Source organism: Phaethon aethereus (assembly GCF_964289735.1).
Source record: "Phaethon aethereus genome assembly, chromosome: 7".
Lineage (NCBI taxonomy): Eukaryota > Metazoa > Chordata > Aves > Phaethontiformes > Phaethontidae > Phaethon > Phaethon aethereus.
The window spans coordinates 30,258,610-30,272,858 of record NC_138583.1 but is presented as its reverse complement, the minus strand read 5'-3'; the positions used below and the strand labels follow the sequence as shown (position 1 = coordinate 30,272,858).

Genomic DNA, 14,249 nt, shown 5'->3' with positions numbered 1-14,249 from the left:
ACAACACATCTGTTCTGCAAACTGAAATACCAGAAAGTCGCATTAGAAAAGAAATATAAGATTTAACAAACAGCAGCAAGAATAACCAGAAATAATTTAAAAAGATGAAGAGCGCTTAATACATACAGTCTAACTACTCATTAAATGAAGGATATATTGGTGTCTATGCATACATACTTATACAAAGATTATTGGAACACAGCAAAGGCAGAAGCAAGTGTAGTATATGAAATATGCTTGGAAGCAAAGGATGAAACAAAATAAAAAGAAATGGAGAATGAAAATTAATAAAAATGCTACAATGGGATCTGCTAGAGAGAGGAAAAGTCTGAACAAAGAAAGTGGCAAAATACCTCTTTCTTGAACTTGGTCAAAATATACTATAAGAATGACCCTACATCACCGAGTATCTGGGAATGTAGCTAATAAAAGCTGGAAATTAGGGATGTTCTATGATTCACTGTAGTTACTAAAATGGAGAGTCACAGGAGCAGTTAAAGTAATAAAAAAAACCCAAACGACTACAAAAGAAAACCACCAAGAAAAAAAGTAAAAAACTTATATAGAACAAAAATTATCCCAGTCTTACAAATCAAGAAAGAAAAGAGGATGAATTTTCAGTGCATATCTGATATTTAGCTAACAAGCTTCGCAACAAATTTCACTTAGTATTGTCAGGAACGAAACAAAAGTCAAAACAACAGGTAGTCACTCGGAGCTGCTTAACTAGTTTTATCTCCCATTTTGATTTTTATTTATCATTTTCAAGTGCTTTCTTTCTGAGCAACTATACAATTAGCTTTTGCAGAAGCTGCAAAGAATCTTCTCTTAACCAAAAGAGGCATTTAAAATCAGGGCTATCAATATTGCTGTCCAGCGCACAAATCTCCATCTTTTGAGGTTAAATCCTACAGTATGTGTACACACTAAGAGAATAATTAAGATCTATTTTGAACCTACAGTCCACTAGTATAAAGATGCACATTTGTACATAACATAACTATTTCGTGCTGCACTTGGTGAGAGCTGTCATTGCTGGCTGTATAGGAAACTGGCCTCATTTCACACGATAAACATCCTTTTGCAAGGCACCAGGATTATTAGGATTTGCCGTTCCAGGGATGAACAAAGCACGTCCTGACTGCACTTCTCTGAATTGTTATTTAATGCTTTACTAACAAAACAAATGAAAAAGTTTACACAAAATAAGATATCAATTCTTTTTCACTACTTAAACCTTGAGCTAGATGCTGATTTGGATTTTTCAGGCTAATTGGATGAATGGGGAACAGCTCTAGCAGAGAGCATGATGCCAACTGTTGCTTAGCAATACGACGTCGCTATGCCAATTCCCAGATTGCGAGCACAGGTTGTATGTATATGGCTCTCTTCATACCAGCAACGTGGCATTTCAGAAAAATGAAACAAGACAGCCATTAGAGTCAAACTGTACCATAATCTTCCAAGAGAGAATTACACACGTTGGCTATCCTCATGGCATTATCAGAAAGGAGGCATAAACAGCAGCTCTCAATATTATTTTTTTTTTATCACAAGTAGCATTTCTCAATAAAACTTTCTCACTGTTTCTCTCCTAGTCATCTTTCTCCTCCATGGGAAAGGCATGCAAAGGCATAACAGAATACACATCCTACATGTACCACATTCCCTGTGACCGTTCTACGCACCACAGCACTAAATACAGTTATTCCTGAGAACAAAAGCAGCAAGATTTCAGCTGGAGATTCATCAGTAGCACCTCTCCCACTGCTCCTGGAAGGCTGTCCTGCATCCAGCTGATGCAGGCAGCATGGGTCACCTTCTCATTTCAAGCCAGAATTTATTTATAGCCAATTCATTGCCATTTAGTCTTCTGTCAACAAGACTCGGATATCTTTTCATCCTCAGAGTTCATATTCACACCTCATTGTGAACATGCTGCAGTGAGAAACCCTTACCAGCTTTAATCTTCTCATGCTGGACAAGCCAGATCTTAGTCTCCTCTTCACAACAAAGGATGATCCTTATCGCTCTTCCTTCCGTTCAGTATGTTAAAACTTACCTTTTTTTACTTTTTTTTTTTTTTAAAGGTATGCTCAGTACATCAATGTTAATATTTGCCTCCATGGCCCACAGGCCAGCCACCGGGCAGCGGGCTGTAACACGCTCAGGCCTCCTTGCTGGCTCTCTGGCAGCAAAGTGACAAACGCCATTTTAGAACAGAAACTGTTACAAGTTGCTAAATAGCACAATTTGCGCATTGCACAGTCAAAAATGATCCCACCTACAGCTCCCTGAGCTCAAGATTACCTAGCTGATACTCATATTCAGAGCTTTAAAGTGCCTGCACTAATCTCCATCTCCAGTTCAGCTACTGGTTTTAGAGATGGCACCATATTAGGTACTCTGCTGACGTGTTGTCAGGTTAAATCTAAGAAAGATGGCGAGGAAGGTAACAACTGATCATGATGAACTCAGTCAGACAGTCATCAGGATCATTTGTGATTATAGTTTTGTCACATACCCCAGAGGTTCCTCTAAAACAGCCCCTCACGGGTATAGTGCCTCAGAAAATGCAGCACTAGATGTTCACAAATGTGAAGAGTTTGATAACCACAACTGAAAAGCAGCTACCAGCAGACAAAGCAACAAATAAAACCCTTTCTGACTTGTTTTCTTAGGAAGCCCGTTGCAAAAAAAAAAAAAAAAAAAAAAACAAAAACCCACCCACACAACTTCTAAACTCAATTGCCCCATCCATTGGTACTTCTAAAAATACAATACTAAGGCCTGACTAAGCGCTAAACTTATGCCAGGCCGAAGAAAGTCACTGCAAAGTTGTTTTAGTTCAACTTTCCGCTTGAGCAGTCACTCTCGGGAATCAGACTCCACACAGCCACCTTGTTTCAGGTCCATTTTCCCACCAGCAAAGCGTACTGACGCCCACCAGTGTGCTCCACTTTGCCCAGATCTTCAGGTTTGAAGCAACCAAAGTGCAGAATTCATAATCACTTCACTGGAGTGACTGCATGTCTCTCTCAGGGTTAGCTGTTTAATTTACACAGAAATTAATTAAAAATACTTGGAAGCATGCAAATCCAGAAGCATTAAATTAAACTCTGTTACTATAAAAGAGACTCTAAATAGATGGTTTAAGTTAAATTCTTTATTAAAGGTACCTCAAAAATATTAGTCAAAGAAAAAGCAGGTGTTTGCCAATCCCAAAACAAAGGGAAGACCAGAACCAAAGCAAGAAACCATGCTTACAGAAACGCAAAGACTACCTGAAGTGGTTCTCCAAGTAGGAGCAATACATCTCTTTCTTGAATATTTCAAAGTCAAGAGAAACAGGATCTGGTATGTTGAATAATATAAAGAAATCCAAATTCCTAACTCAAAGTCCTACCGGTTCTTTCTAAAGGGATTGACAAATGCTCTCTTCTGAGATTTACCACACCTCTTCCTTTCCATCCCTTAGTTAAAATAATCCTTCAAATTCCCTATCCTTAGATGAAGGGTCATTACTTAGTGTGAAATGTTACTGCATCATTACTAAAAGATGGAATAATTAGTCTGTTTTATATAACTTAGTTCATAAAGCTAGTTTGCTATCAGGATCAGTTGCTTTCTCTTAAATAAACCAGAAGCATCAGATCCATTTAAAATCTGTTCACTAGAGAAAACTCTTCTGCAGATAACATTAAAAACACAAACTGGACTTACAAGAGCTGTGCACATCAAAACCCCATAAGATTGTAATCAAAAGTATACATGAACCTCAGCACGCAGTAGATAATTGCAAGAACTTGCTACAAACAACACAGCACCATTAAGTATTTCTGATCATTTAACTTCTATAAATATTCTTAGATTTTGATTTGACTAAACTTTGCACACAATGAGTAGCCACCTACTAAAGAACACATTTTACGTGACCACACATTACTTCATAGAGTGCAGTTCACTTAATTCACTACGGGATCTTCTTCTAAGAAAGATCGTTGCCATTTTGCATACAAAAGGTACCAGATGTCATTTTTAACAAACAGAAAGCAAGAGATACATCTAAAATTAATTAAAAAGTTAAAAAAAAAAAAATCAGACTATGTCACTTTTAAAAAACAATGTACATGAATTAAGCTTAATACACCACATCACATTAATTTCATAGTGTGAATAACAAAGATGACAATATGGAAGAAAAAGTCAAAAGAGGTTCAATGAGTATGTTACAAAGCAGGTGGGACCTGAGAGCCTTAAAAGAGTTGAAAACTGTATAGGAGAGACTAGACGAGCTAGAGATGGTCAGCTATGGATAGAGATTAAACACTGTGTTCAAATATTTCAAGTGTTCCTATCCTAAAATAGCTATAAGTCAGAAGATGCCTGTACCACCCTTTGTACTTACTATATATTAGTTTTTCCAGATGTCGGCCATACTCCATGACAATTGTTGAACAGTTTCACAGATTTTTAGGTGAAAGGAGCTATTGACATGTTTAATCTAATCTCTTGTCAGAAAGCAAACCATTTCCCCTGACAGCTGTAGAGTAAAACGTAAGGCTTCACATAAACCATTTTAACCTTCAATTGCATTCCACAAGCAAAGATGATGTCTGCCAATGTCCAACACTGCAACAGCACAAAGCGACTTGTCTGGCAAGACATCCTGAAGGCCATCACCGTGAGCGTGTTGCAGAGGGAAGCAAAACAAAATCCCATGGTCATTACTCATCTGATCGGGGGGTAACTTCTTCCTAAACCAAAGCCTATAGACTTGTATGAATGTAAACTTGTGTCACCAATCAATCATCCAAGAGAGTTCAAATCCTTTCTACAACCTGCAGGGCTGGAACATCCCTAATGTTTGATATGTTCTGGCTAAAAGCTGATGTTTTAGGAAAATTGAGAATGGGGACAGAAAGGTGATGGGAGTGGGAGTGCAACCACTCGGGAAAACTGTAGAAGAGAAGAGAATCCCTCGTGATCATTACTACCAACTACCAAAGCCAAAACATGAAATGTAATTACACTCTTCCAAATACAAAGGTATAGTTGAACACAACATAAAACTTGACTTACGAATTCCGGATTTTACTGGTTTTTTTACAGTAAAGTGATTTTTAGTGTATTTTAATTGTTCTTTCCAGTCACCAAAACCTCCTCATATATCAGGCCAGTATAGGAGGCAGATTCAGACTCACAAATTATAGGGTCAGCAGGGTCCATCATTTTTTGTCTTGCTCAAACTAAAGTGCATTATCCTCCTTACACAAAGTCTAGGAACTCTCCTAAAAGATGTTATCTATTAGAAAGCTCTTTAGCATAAATTTAAAACTAATCTCTACCACCCTTACTGGTTTAAATGCCATTTGAAGAGAGCAAAGAGATTCCTATTTTCAGTCTAACAGTATCAACCAAAGACATGTTTTCCCTCATTATTTAAAGATTAGGGCTAAAGCATGACCATGTCAGCAGTTATTTGTTTTTCAACTCTGCTTCACTGCGAACTGCATATGCATGAAAGATGCACGCAAGATGCTGGCAAAACTCGAGTGACAGAGGCTCAAGTATCTGACATGCACCACATACAACACCTGCAGAAGGCTAGGGAACACAAACTCCTAGTGACATGGTTCTGAAACTGCCTATGCTATGGAAATTCAACTCCATTTAAGATGCATTCATCAAAATGCGTGCAACTATTAGACCTGCTTGTCTCGATTCTGGTGTGTTGCTTTGAATTGCTCTTCCCTCATGCCTGCTTCTTACATAAAGAAAATAAGGTTATGGGCTTTTTCTTTCTGCAGTATACAAATCTTTCTGAAAATGCTGAGCTGCAGTTGTAATATAGCTGTACATACTGGTCTCTGCAGCTAATTACTTTGTGATGGTATGTACATTCACTAAAATAAATCGTCCCCATCCTAGTCTTACCAGATACAAATTTAAAGAAATTTTAACATCTTTAGCCAACCAAGATACAAATTTAAAAATATTTTCATAAACACATATCAAATCAATAAACTCAGAATTAATACGCCAGTAAAGGCTAGCCTAACTTTTACAGAAAACCAGTACATGTGTTTAACTATATCTGGCTTGCATTGGAGATTTATTTATTAAAACAAAAAAGGAAGTTATAATTAGCTGAAAATTATACAAAAATACAAAAACACTTCACATTGCAGAGTCAAAAGCACCAGTTGGGACTTATTTTGGGCTATCAATGAAAGCATTGCATTTTACTCAATTCATACTTCATACAATAACACAAAGCTACTTAAATTTATTTAATTTTTAATTGATAGTCTTACTTTCCTTTTCAACTGACTATTAAAAACCTTTCTGTGAAATTTAAGATTTTATATAAATGTAAATCACATTGTAGGAACAGTTTACACCTAACTGGCAATGCAGAAAAAACATTAACCTTTCCTAAGTGATAGATGTGTTTAATTTTTTAAGTCTGCCCCACTATATAAACATAAAATGTACAATACATTAATATACATTTATAATTTTCACTAATTAGAATGTGATAATTTTTGCATGCAGACCAGAGATCCACCTAGTTATCGCCTCTCTGGAAGAAAATGCCCAGCAGCAGATACCAAGAGAAGAACCTATGAAAAGGGAAAGCACACCCTGAAACCTCCCAAAGAGCTGAGGGAGATCCACCATGTGGCTCAGCCACTTCCCGAATGTAGCAGCAACTGATGCATTTTTCTTTTGCATAATCTTCAGGTTGCTCTGTGAGCCTGTGAGCTTTTAACATCTACAGCAACCTGTGCGAGCGCTGAGACCCGAGTGTTCCCCATCCATCGCATGCCGTGCAGTCTGCTTTTAACTGGTTTGAAGTTGACACCTCACAGCTTTGCTTCATCCCTCGCGTTCTGCATTGGAGTAGGCAGCGAGTTCTCCACCTGTGCTCTCCTGCCACTCTCTTTTCTAGCCAATTTCACTGCTTTACATTTACTAAGTCTAGAATTAGTAGCCAACAAAAACCAGAAGCTTCATTCCCTTTATGAGACCATCATGAGAACTAGTAAAGGCTTACAACAGCCCAAAAATGAGAGTAAAAGAGTGGGAGCCACTGCTTTCCACCAGACAGAGAAAAGGCTGAGCATATTGTGATTGCCCAATACTAGCAGAATGTAATTTAAAAAGTTTCACTAACAGCACAGTCCAAGAACAAAACCTTAGACAGAGCACTGAACACTGATCAGATCTCCCAGTGTGAGCCTAACAAAACAGGCTTGAATCCTGCAAAGTCCTGACTGCTCGCAGGCCAAAGCACTAGGTCATGTGCTTAAATTTTAAGAATATGGATATTGCCATCAAGGAGTCTATGCACTTTGCTCCATCAGAGTGGTGAGTAGTAACATCAAATCCGTCAGTCCCGTATGAACATCACCCCTGAGCACCGAGGGAGCCACAGGTCCTCTGCGGGGTCTCATCAGGACCAGCGCATTTGTTAGATGTTTCAGAATAGACTTCTCCAGCTTTTGCTAAGCCTGCTAAACTTAAAATACCATTTTAAAGTAGTTCCACTTTTCTACAGAAATGTCTTTACTAGGACTTCTAGAGACTTAAAGCTCTCAACCACAATTTATACAATCTGAGCTGTACCAATTACATGTGCCCAGTTCTGTTCACGATGCTTCACATTTTATCAACTATGTGTTTTAAAAGCACAACTGTGCTCTGAAAGGTACACTGGAGCTAATTGGGCTAGAAGTCTAGTTTGTAGCACAATTTCAACCAGGAAAAACGGCAAAGCTGCTCCACGTAATATTTGCTTTCATGAGAGTTGTGATTTCAGTTTCTGAGCTCATGTGTCACAGTGAAGGGCAGGAGTGTAGCGCAGGGCTTCAAATATGCCTCTCATTTTCCTAACCACCTCTTAGGAACAGTGCCATGTCAGACACTGGAAAGTGTGTCCAGTGACGGAATTTTTTGTGCTTTTAAAGCCTCTTTTTGGAACATTGACAACTGACTATTCTTTTTCTTATTAAAATGTCTGTTGCCTTAAATGTCCATGAATATGGCACATTTGACTATAATCAAACTGCACACGTAAACACACAAAACTGGAAAATTACAGAACAGATGAAGAATTTGACTTTTTTTAAAAAGCCATAATTCTGCTTCTGTTAATTTCTTTTTCTTGAGTAAGTGTTTCTGTGCTTTTGAATAAGAAATTGTGAACATATTTAAACAGAATGCTAAAATTAAAAGTTCAAAGAGGGAGCACTCACCATGTGGTATTTACAGCACAAAATTTTCTAAGCTAGTTTGTAATCCAAAGAAACACTTTACTCCACCCAAAATTTGCTTTCTCTCTGTCTCAAACATCCAGTTATTATTTTTAATATAAATGGTATGTTCTTCACCTTCATTTATATATCTTTTGGATATATTAGTGTGCCAGCTAAGTATACAGAGATAAGACATTGTGTAAATAAAAGTAGATCATAGTTCTCCCTCCTCCTCCCCCCTGAAAAAAAAACCATGGGGGTGGGGGGAAAACCTGCAATTAAAACACTAAGCACCTAAGATCCCACTATGATTTTGATTCTAGACTTGAGACTATTGGAATGTGCTAAGCTGTTCCACAAAGCTCATTTTTCTTACAGGAAGTGATCTAATATACAAAGTACTTTACAATTTTCAATCAACAGAAATACAGATATGAATGTATTAAGCCAATATCTATAAAGCAAGACATTAGGTCACTTCCTGACAACTAATATCTAAAATCGACATTTGTTACTGCACGAAAGCATGCTTATAAAGCGTTAGTTGAAACAAGAACTTTGTATTTTTACAGAGTGGGTATATTGGCTCTGCTACCTCTGTAATCATTGCTGATGCATAATCCCTTCCCTGCCACTCCCCTGCATGTCACCCTCCAACATCCCTTCCTCCCAGCTCCGGCACATTGCAGTACAGTCCTGTTAGAAAACAAGCTTTTTTTCTTTTGTTTTAATTGGCAGATCCAGAAATCTTTCTGTGGTAAAACCAAAACTTGGTTAGATAGTCCAGCAGTTAATTTAAGAAGCATTTTGCAAAGGCGGGGGGGGGGGGGGGGGGGGGTGTAGAAAAGGAAGGGGGCTGTTTGTTTTTCAAAGCAGCTTGACAAAAACATCCCTCTGAAGAAAAACAACAGGCCTCCATCAAAAGGGTGTTGGTGGGGGAGGAGGGGACAGACCTGGCAGTAATGGAAAGTCTGTTCCGTAACAGGAGGCTCATAAGCTCATAGTACATTAAATATTTAGAAAGAGCAAATGTGCTTGGTCTTTTTTGCACCCAGTGTGCGACCCCCGGCCCAGTTTGACTGAACTGGAGAAACATTAGCAGCGCTTATATATTACACCCTGCCGGGTTTCAGTACACTTAAATGTTCAAAGAAAAGCCAGTTGTGCCGAACACCAGGTATATATTCGCGAGCAGGGAAGAGACAGAAACTGGAGCGAGAGATGGAGAGGCTGGAAAGGCCGTCCCGCAGCCACGCCACGCGGCCACGCGCCATTTACTCGCTGGGTTTTTCTCAGTACTCAAAGTCTCTCGCTGAACAATCCTTACCACAAAGTAAGCTGTAATCTAAAAATCAAGCCACAACTTGCTTTAATGTTGAACCAAAACGGCGATGACTAAGACATAAAGCCAATGTTGCTGAACTGGCTACGGCTGCCTTTTCTGTAACATGCATAAATGTAGGCTGATCATTATCATTTAAACTGGAGTTTAGAATTTTTCCCTTAAGTATTCAGTTCTGGCCGTTTGTGTACTGCATGTGGCACCAATACCAATTTCTGATTTTAAGTTTTTACTCTAAACAGAAATGCTCAGCTACTACACGTTGGTCAATACCAACAATTGGTATTTTCCAGCGGAGCAAAAACTGAACCAGTGTAAGGTTAAAGACACAAGGGCACACTGCTGTCTCTTACCATTATTCATCTGTCTTTGGTGCTTTGTTGAGCTATATAGCATTGATACTCAGCTCAGATAAGCATGTAAAGAGACAGCTATATACATTTAAAAATAAGTAACTTCAAAACACTATAAAGACAATGCAATGGAAAAACAAAACAAAGAAAATAGGCAGAAATCCAGTCCAACCAGGTATGAACCTGACTCAGTACAAACCACCTAAGCTTACAATAACTTTCTGAAGAAACGATGAGTCCAAACTATCTTGATTGCATAGTCAGCAATTTCCTATTTATCTCAAATGACTTAAATGCCTAAGTAACTTTGTGCCTCTCCTACCCAAAGGCCTTTCCCTGTAAGCACAGTCTTGCAGTGTATTAGAAGTAAGATTTTTGTGGTCCTCTGAGAAGCTCAGTAACTGCTAGTCACTACTCAATAAATCAATACCGTTCTACAGAAGAATTAGCAACAGTGGTCTATAAGCCCTGACAATGGAAATCTCACACTTGCTTAGAGAATCTTCCCCATAACTAGCAGTTTATCCAGAGATCTCGCTTCCTAAATGTGACACGTACACTACATGTAAATTTTACTTAAAACAACTTTCAATAAGATTTACAAAATAGCTACAAAAATAAAGGCCGTGCTTATGAATTGTGTAAGTTAGATGCAAATTCCAGATGGAATGGCATCTCCAGAGTTTAAAAATACCATCAATCCAGGAAGGAAGTTTAGCTCCAGTAGATACTTCATCAATGTAAACTCTGTTCAGGTCAAACTTTCTAAACAAAAAGCCACAGTAGCTCCACACTCAACAATTTACTGCCAGAAGAAAAGCTGGAGTGTTGTTAAGTGGTTCCTCACTCTTCTGCTCATTCATTTTACTACGGGTTAAAGTACATTAACAAAATGTTCGCTATAAATATAATCTAAGTGATAACATTCATTCTTACAAGTATGTTCTGGTGACAAATAAGAGCTTAAAATCATGATGGCCTTGGTTTTCGTCTTTTTGAATCATAGGATGCATCTTTCTTTGACATCTGTTTAAAGCTGATCTGATTAATTAGGAAAAGTCGTATTTTGTTGTTTCATCCTATACAACATTCTGAAACCACCCAGGACAGTGTTTATTTCAGTCTTGTTCCCAATCGAAGTTGCAAATCCTCTGTATTTTATTGCACTAGCACACAGACTTTGTGGACTTGGAAGGTTTTTTCAGTCATTCTACAGAGAAGCATAAAATATATAGAATTCATTTAAAACATTTACCTTTCTAATTCTATTTTTCTTTAGCCAAAGTTGTTAGTTAAAACCATCTGCTGAAGTATTACATTTCAACTAAGAGTCTTTTAGCCTTTTATTCCTTTATATGCTCAGTTTCATTACAGAAAGGACAGACAAGCTGTAGATATTCACTCAACCTCAGAATACTGTTAAATCAGAGTTAGAAGCGATACACTTTTTTTCCTTGTATCTTTCATCTATAGACAATGCTGCACTCTGCAGCACAGTTAGATTCAGTAATATCATTCAGAAAGCTAGAAACTGCATTTAAGGTAACACGCACACGTTGCTTTTTATCTCAAGCGTGAATCTGCCTTGAGCTGAACACAGTCATTCTACAGTCACCAACCAAATACTCATTCTTAAATTTGTTCCTCTTAACATTTTGAAATAGTGATTTATTTTCTCTTCTCCAGCCTCTTTACATACCTATAGTTTCTGGCAGGTCCAGGAGCTCATTGTGCTGCAAGTCAAGGTTGGTGATCTGTGTGCAGCTTCCAATCTCTTCTGGAAGGTGTTCAAGCTGATTGTGCGCTACATCCAGCGTTATGAGGTTACACAACTCACCTAAAAGTACACAAGAAAACCAAAACATCAAGTGCTTTAATGCACCGCTCCATATAACGACTTCCATGCAGGAATTAATAGAATCAGACAGGTTTGGAGATAATCTGAAAAAAACTAATACTGCCATAAAGTTATACATATAAAACAAGGTATTACAAGATCACAGTTTCATCAGTCGGATCTAAAATCTGATCAACATTTTTTTAAAAATCAGATAAAGCTTTTATACATTCTCTGAAGAAGTCTTATTTATTTATTGATTTTCTTCTGACAGTTCAAGCTGTGGAATGCGAGCACAAAACCTATACCTCAACACTTGTTTCAGGCTGGCCAGAAGTTTAAAACATCACAGAGTAAGTAGATTGTATCGAATACTTAGAAATTGAGATCTGTTTTTATACCATGAATTACTTTCAGACACAAAAACAACAATTAAGAGACATCAAAATTATGTGGCTGACAACCTCAATAATCCACCCAAAATCCTGAGTGCTATTTTTAATCACTTCTAGTCATCATAAAAAAGGCAGATAAGTAAACTGTAAACTTATTTACACAGATTATTACATTTCCTATATGCAAGCAGAGCTATCGCAAAGAGAAGTTTGAAATAAAAGGCTTATCTGTTAAGTCTTAAAAAAAAAAAGATCGGACTTGCTTAGATTTTAGAGCTACTTTACACTGAACTGCTTCATTCCTCACATTTACACATTAATATAAAAGTACAGCTAGGCACAACTTTCCATGTACAGTAGTTTCACCTATTTTAACGACAAACATACTGTGTTCAAGCAGTAGCTTGTTGTGTTTGGAAAAAAAAAAAATCTGTGCATGAATACAGGTGTATTCATTCACATTTTTTGCATCTGATTGGAGGTGAAATTAATACAAGTGATTTGAACAGCTTCAACTCTATCCAGTAAAGATGAGGTCACTGTATTTGTGTATAAGAGCATGACTCAGTGAGTAGCAAATTTGGAAGAGTAGCAAATTCCTTTTGAGGAGCAAATGTCTATTTTTAAGCTTCAGTGTTGTATCTTTGTCACTATCCCTTAAGGATTTTCCCACAGGCCTGCAGGACTAGCTTGGGCAAGTTCTGACGTGTAGACTGTCTACCCATTAGATCAGCAGATAATCACAAATGGTGATTTAATAAATAATAAAATATTTTGAATTCAGACTCTGTATTGAGTTGCAGGTGTCACATAGCCACAACACTTACTACATATAACAGAACAGTTGTGAAAGACCAGCAAAAACACCCAGCCAATCCCTACAGCTTCATTATTCAGTTTTTCTTAGATTGTTAACATATAACTGATCTTATTTCCTGCACTTGTTAACCCAAATTGGGATGTTTTTCTAGAAACTAGGCAGATGGAAATGTAAAGATGGTGCTTAAGCAGCTCCCCCATCACTGTGCATACGCCCGCTTTTTTAAGTCAGCATTCAAGTGTATTCCAGGCAGCCAGAGTCAATAGTCAAACATGCTGTATCTAGCACTGCATAAACGAGACATTTCAATGCCATTAATACGAAGAAGACAGCAAATTTAAGAAAAAATTGAGCGAAAGTTAGTGTTCTGTGGTAGGAGCATCTTTTTGTTATTCATGAAGACAAGTGAGCAAAGTGTAGAAGGCAATAGAAGGAGGAAGAAAAGCTTGAGGAAGACTTCAAAATCCCCTTAAGCAAACAAACAAAAAAAGAACCCCACACATTTACTAAGATAGCTCAAGAATCTTCACACACTTTGGGGCAATAGTTTGCACTTCAAGATTGCTGTTTTCATTTGTTTTCACTTCAGACCTAAACCAATGATGTCAAATTTGAAATGTGGCATAAATTTCATTTCATCACACTGATTTCTCATTTACTTGACTCTTCCCACTCTACATCTGCTGAAGTCGAAGAAAGACTCGGGTTTTTGCAGCAACATTTGCTGCACTTCATTTTTGCACCTGCTGAAAACTTTGACAACAGTAAGCTACGTGTTTCAAACAAACATCTCACTAGCTAATTCTGGGCAGGGAAAAAAAGACAAGATGCCCATGTTTATTTAGCCAATTATGGGCAAGCTAACACTTTGGTTTAATTTGGATAGCCACACTTAATATTGTTATATTAAAGATGCATTTAATAAAAAATTTGAATGTTAAAATAGATTAAGGACTGCCCAAAAAATTTTAGACCTTGGAGCAGAAATCAAGCAAAAGTTAAAGCCCTATCATGAAGGACAATGACTTAAGGAAAGCAATTTCAAGATAATACAATATTCAGCCTTTAGTTCACATTGCTCAGTAAGGAAACTTGCTCTTGGACATAATAATACTTATGGTTTGACAGCATCTCACCAAAATGTTCTTTTTTTCTCCACTAAGGGCAGAAGGAGAGGGGAGGTAAAGTGCTGTTAGCTTTGAAATTCTTTCAATACTTTAAACTTAGATTGTTGAGACACA

The 14,249-nt window shown here is 37.6% G+C and overlaps 1 protein-coding gene across 2 annotated transcripts in view; it reads right to left on the bottom strand.

Moving 5' to 3' along the window:
• The window catches only part of SHOC2 (SHOC2 leucine rich repeat scaffold protein), a gene marked incomplete at its 5' end in the record, with an annotated part of 38,968 nt that overhangs the window by 12,197 nt on the left and 12,522 nt on the right, over positions 1–14,249 (bottom strand). The window contains one exon of one of the 2 annotated variants that reach the window (XM_082002558.1): positions 11,656–11,793. The exons of the other annotated variant lie outside the window; for it this stretch is intronic. Coding sequence (XP_081858684.1) covers positions 11,656–11,793 — 138 coding nt within the window. The remainder of the gene's footprint in view (positions 1–11,655; positions 11,794–14,249) is intronic. 2 annotated transcript variants of the gene reach the window in all.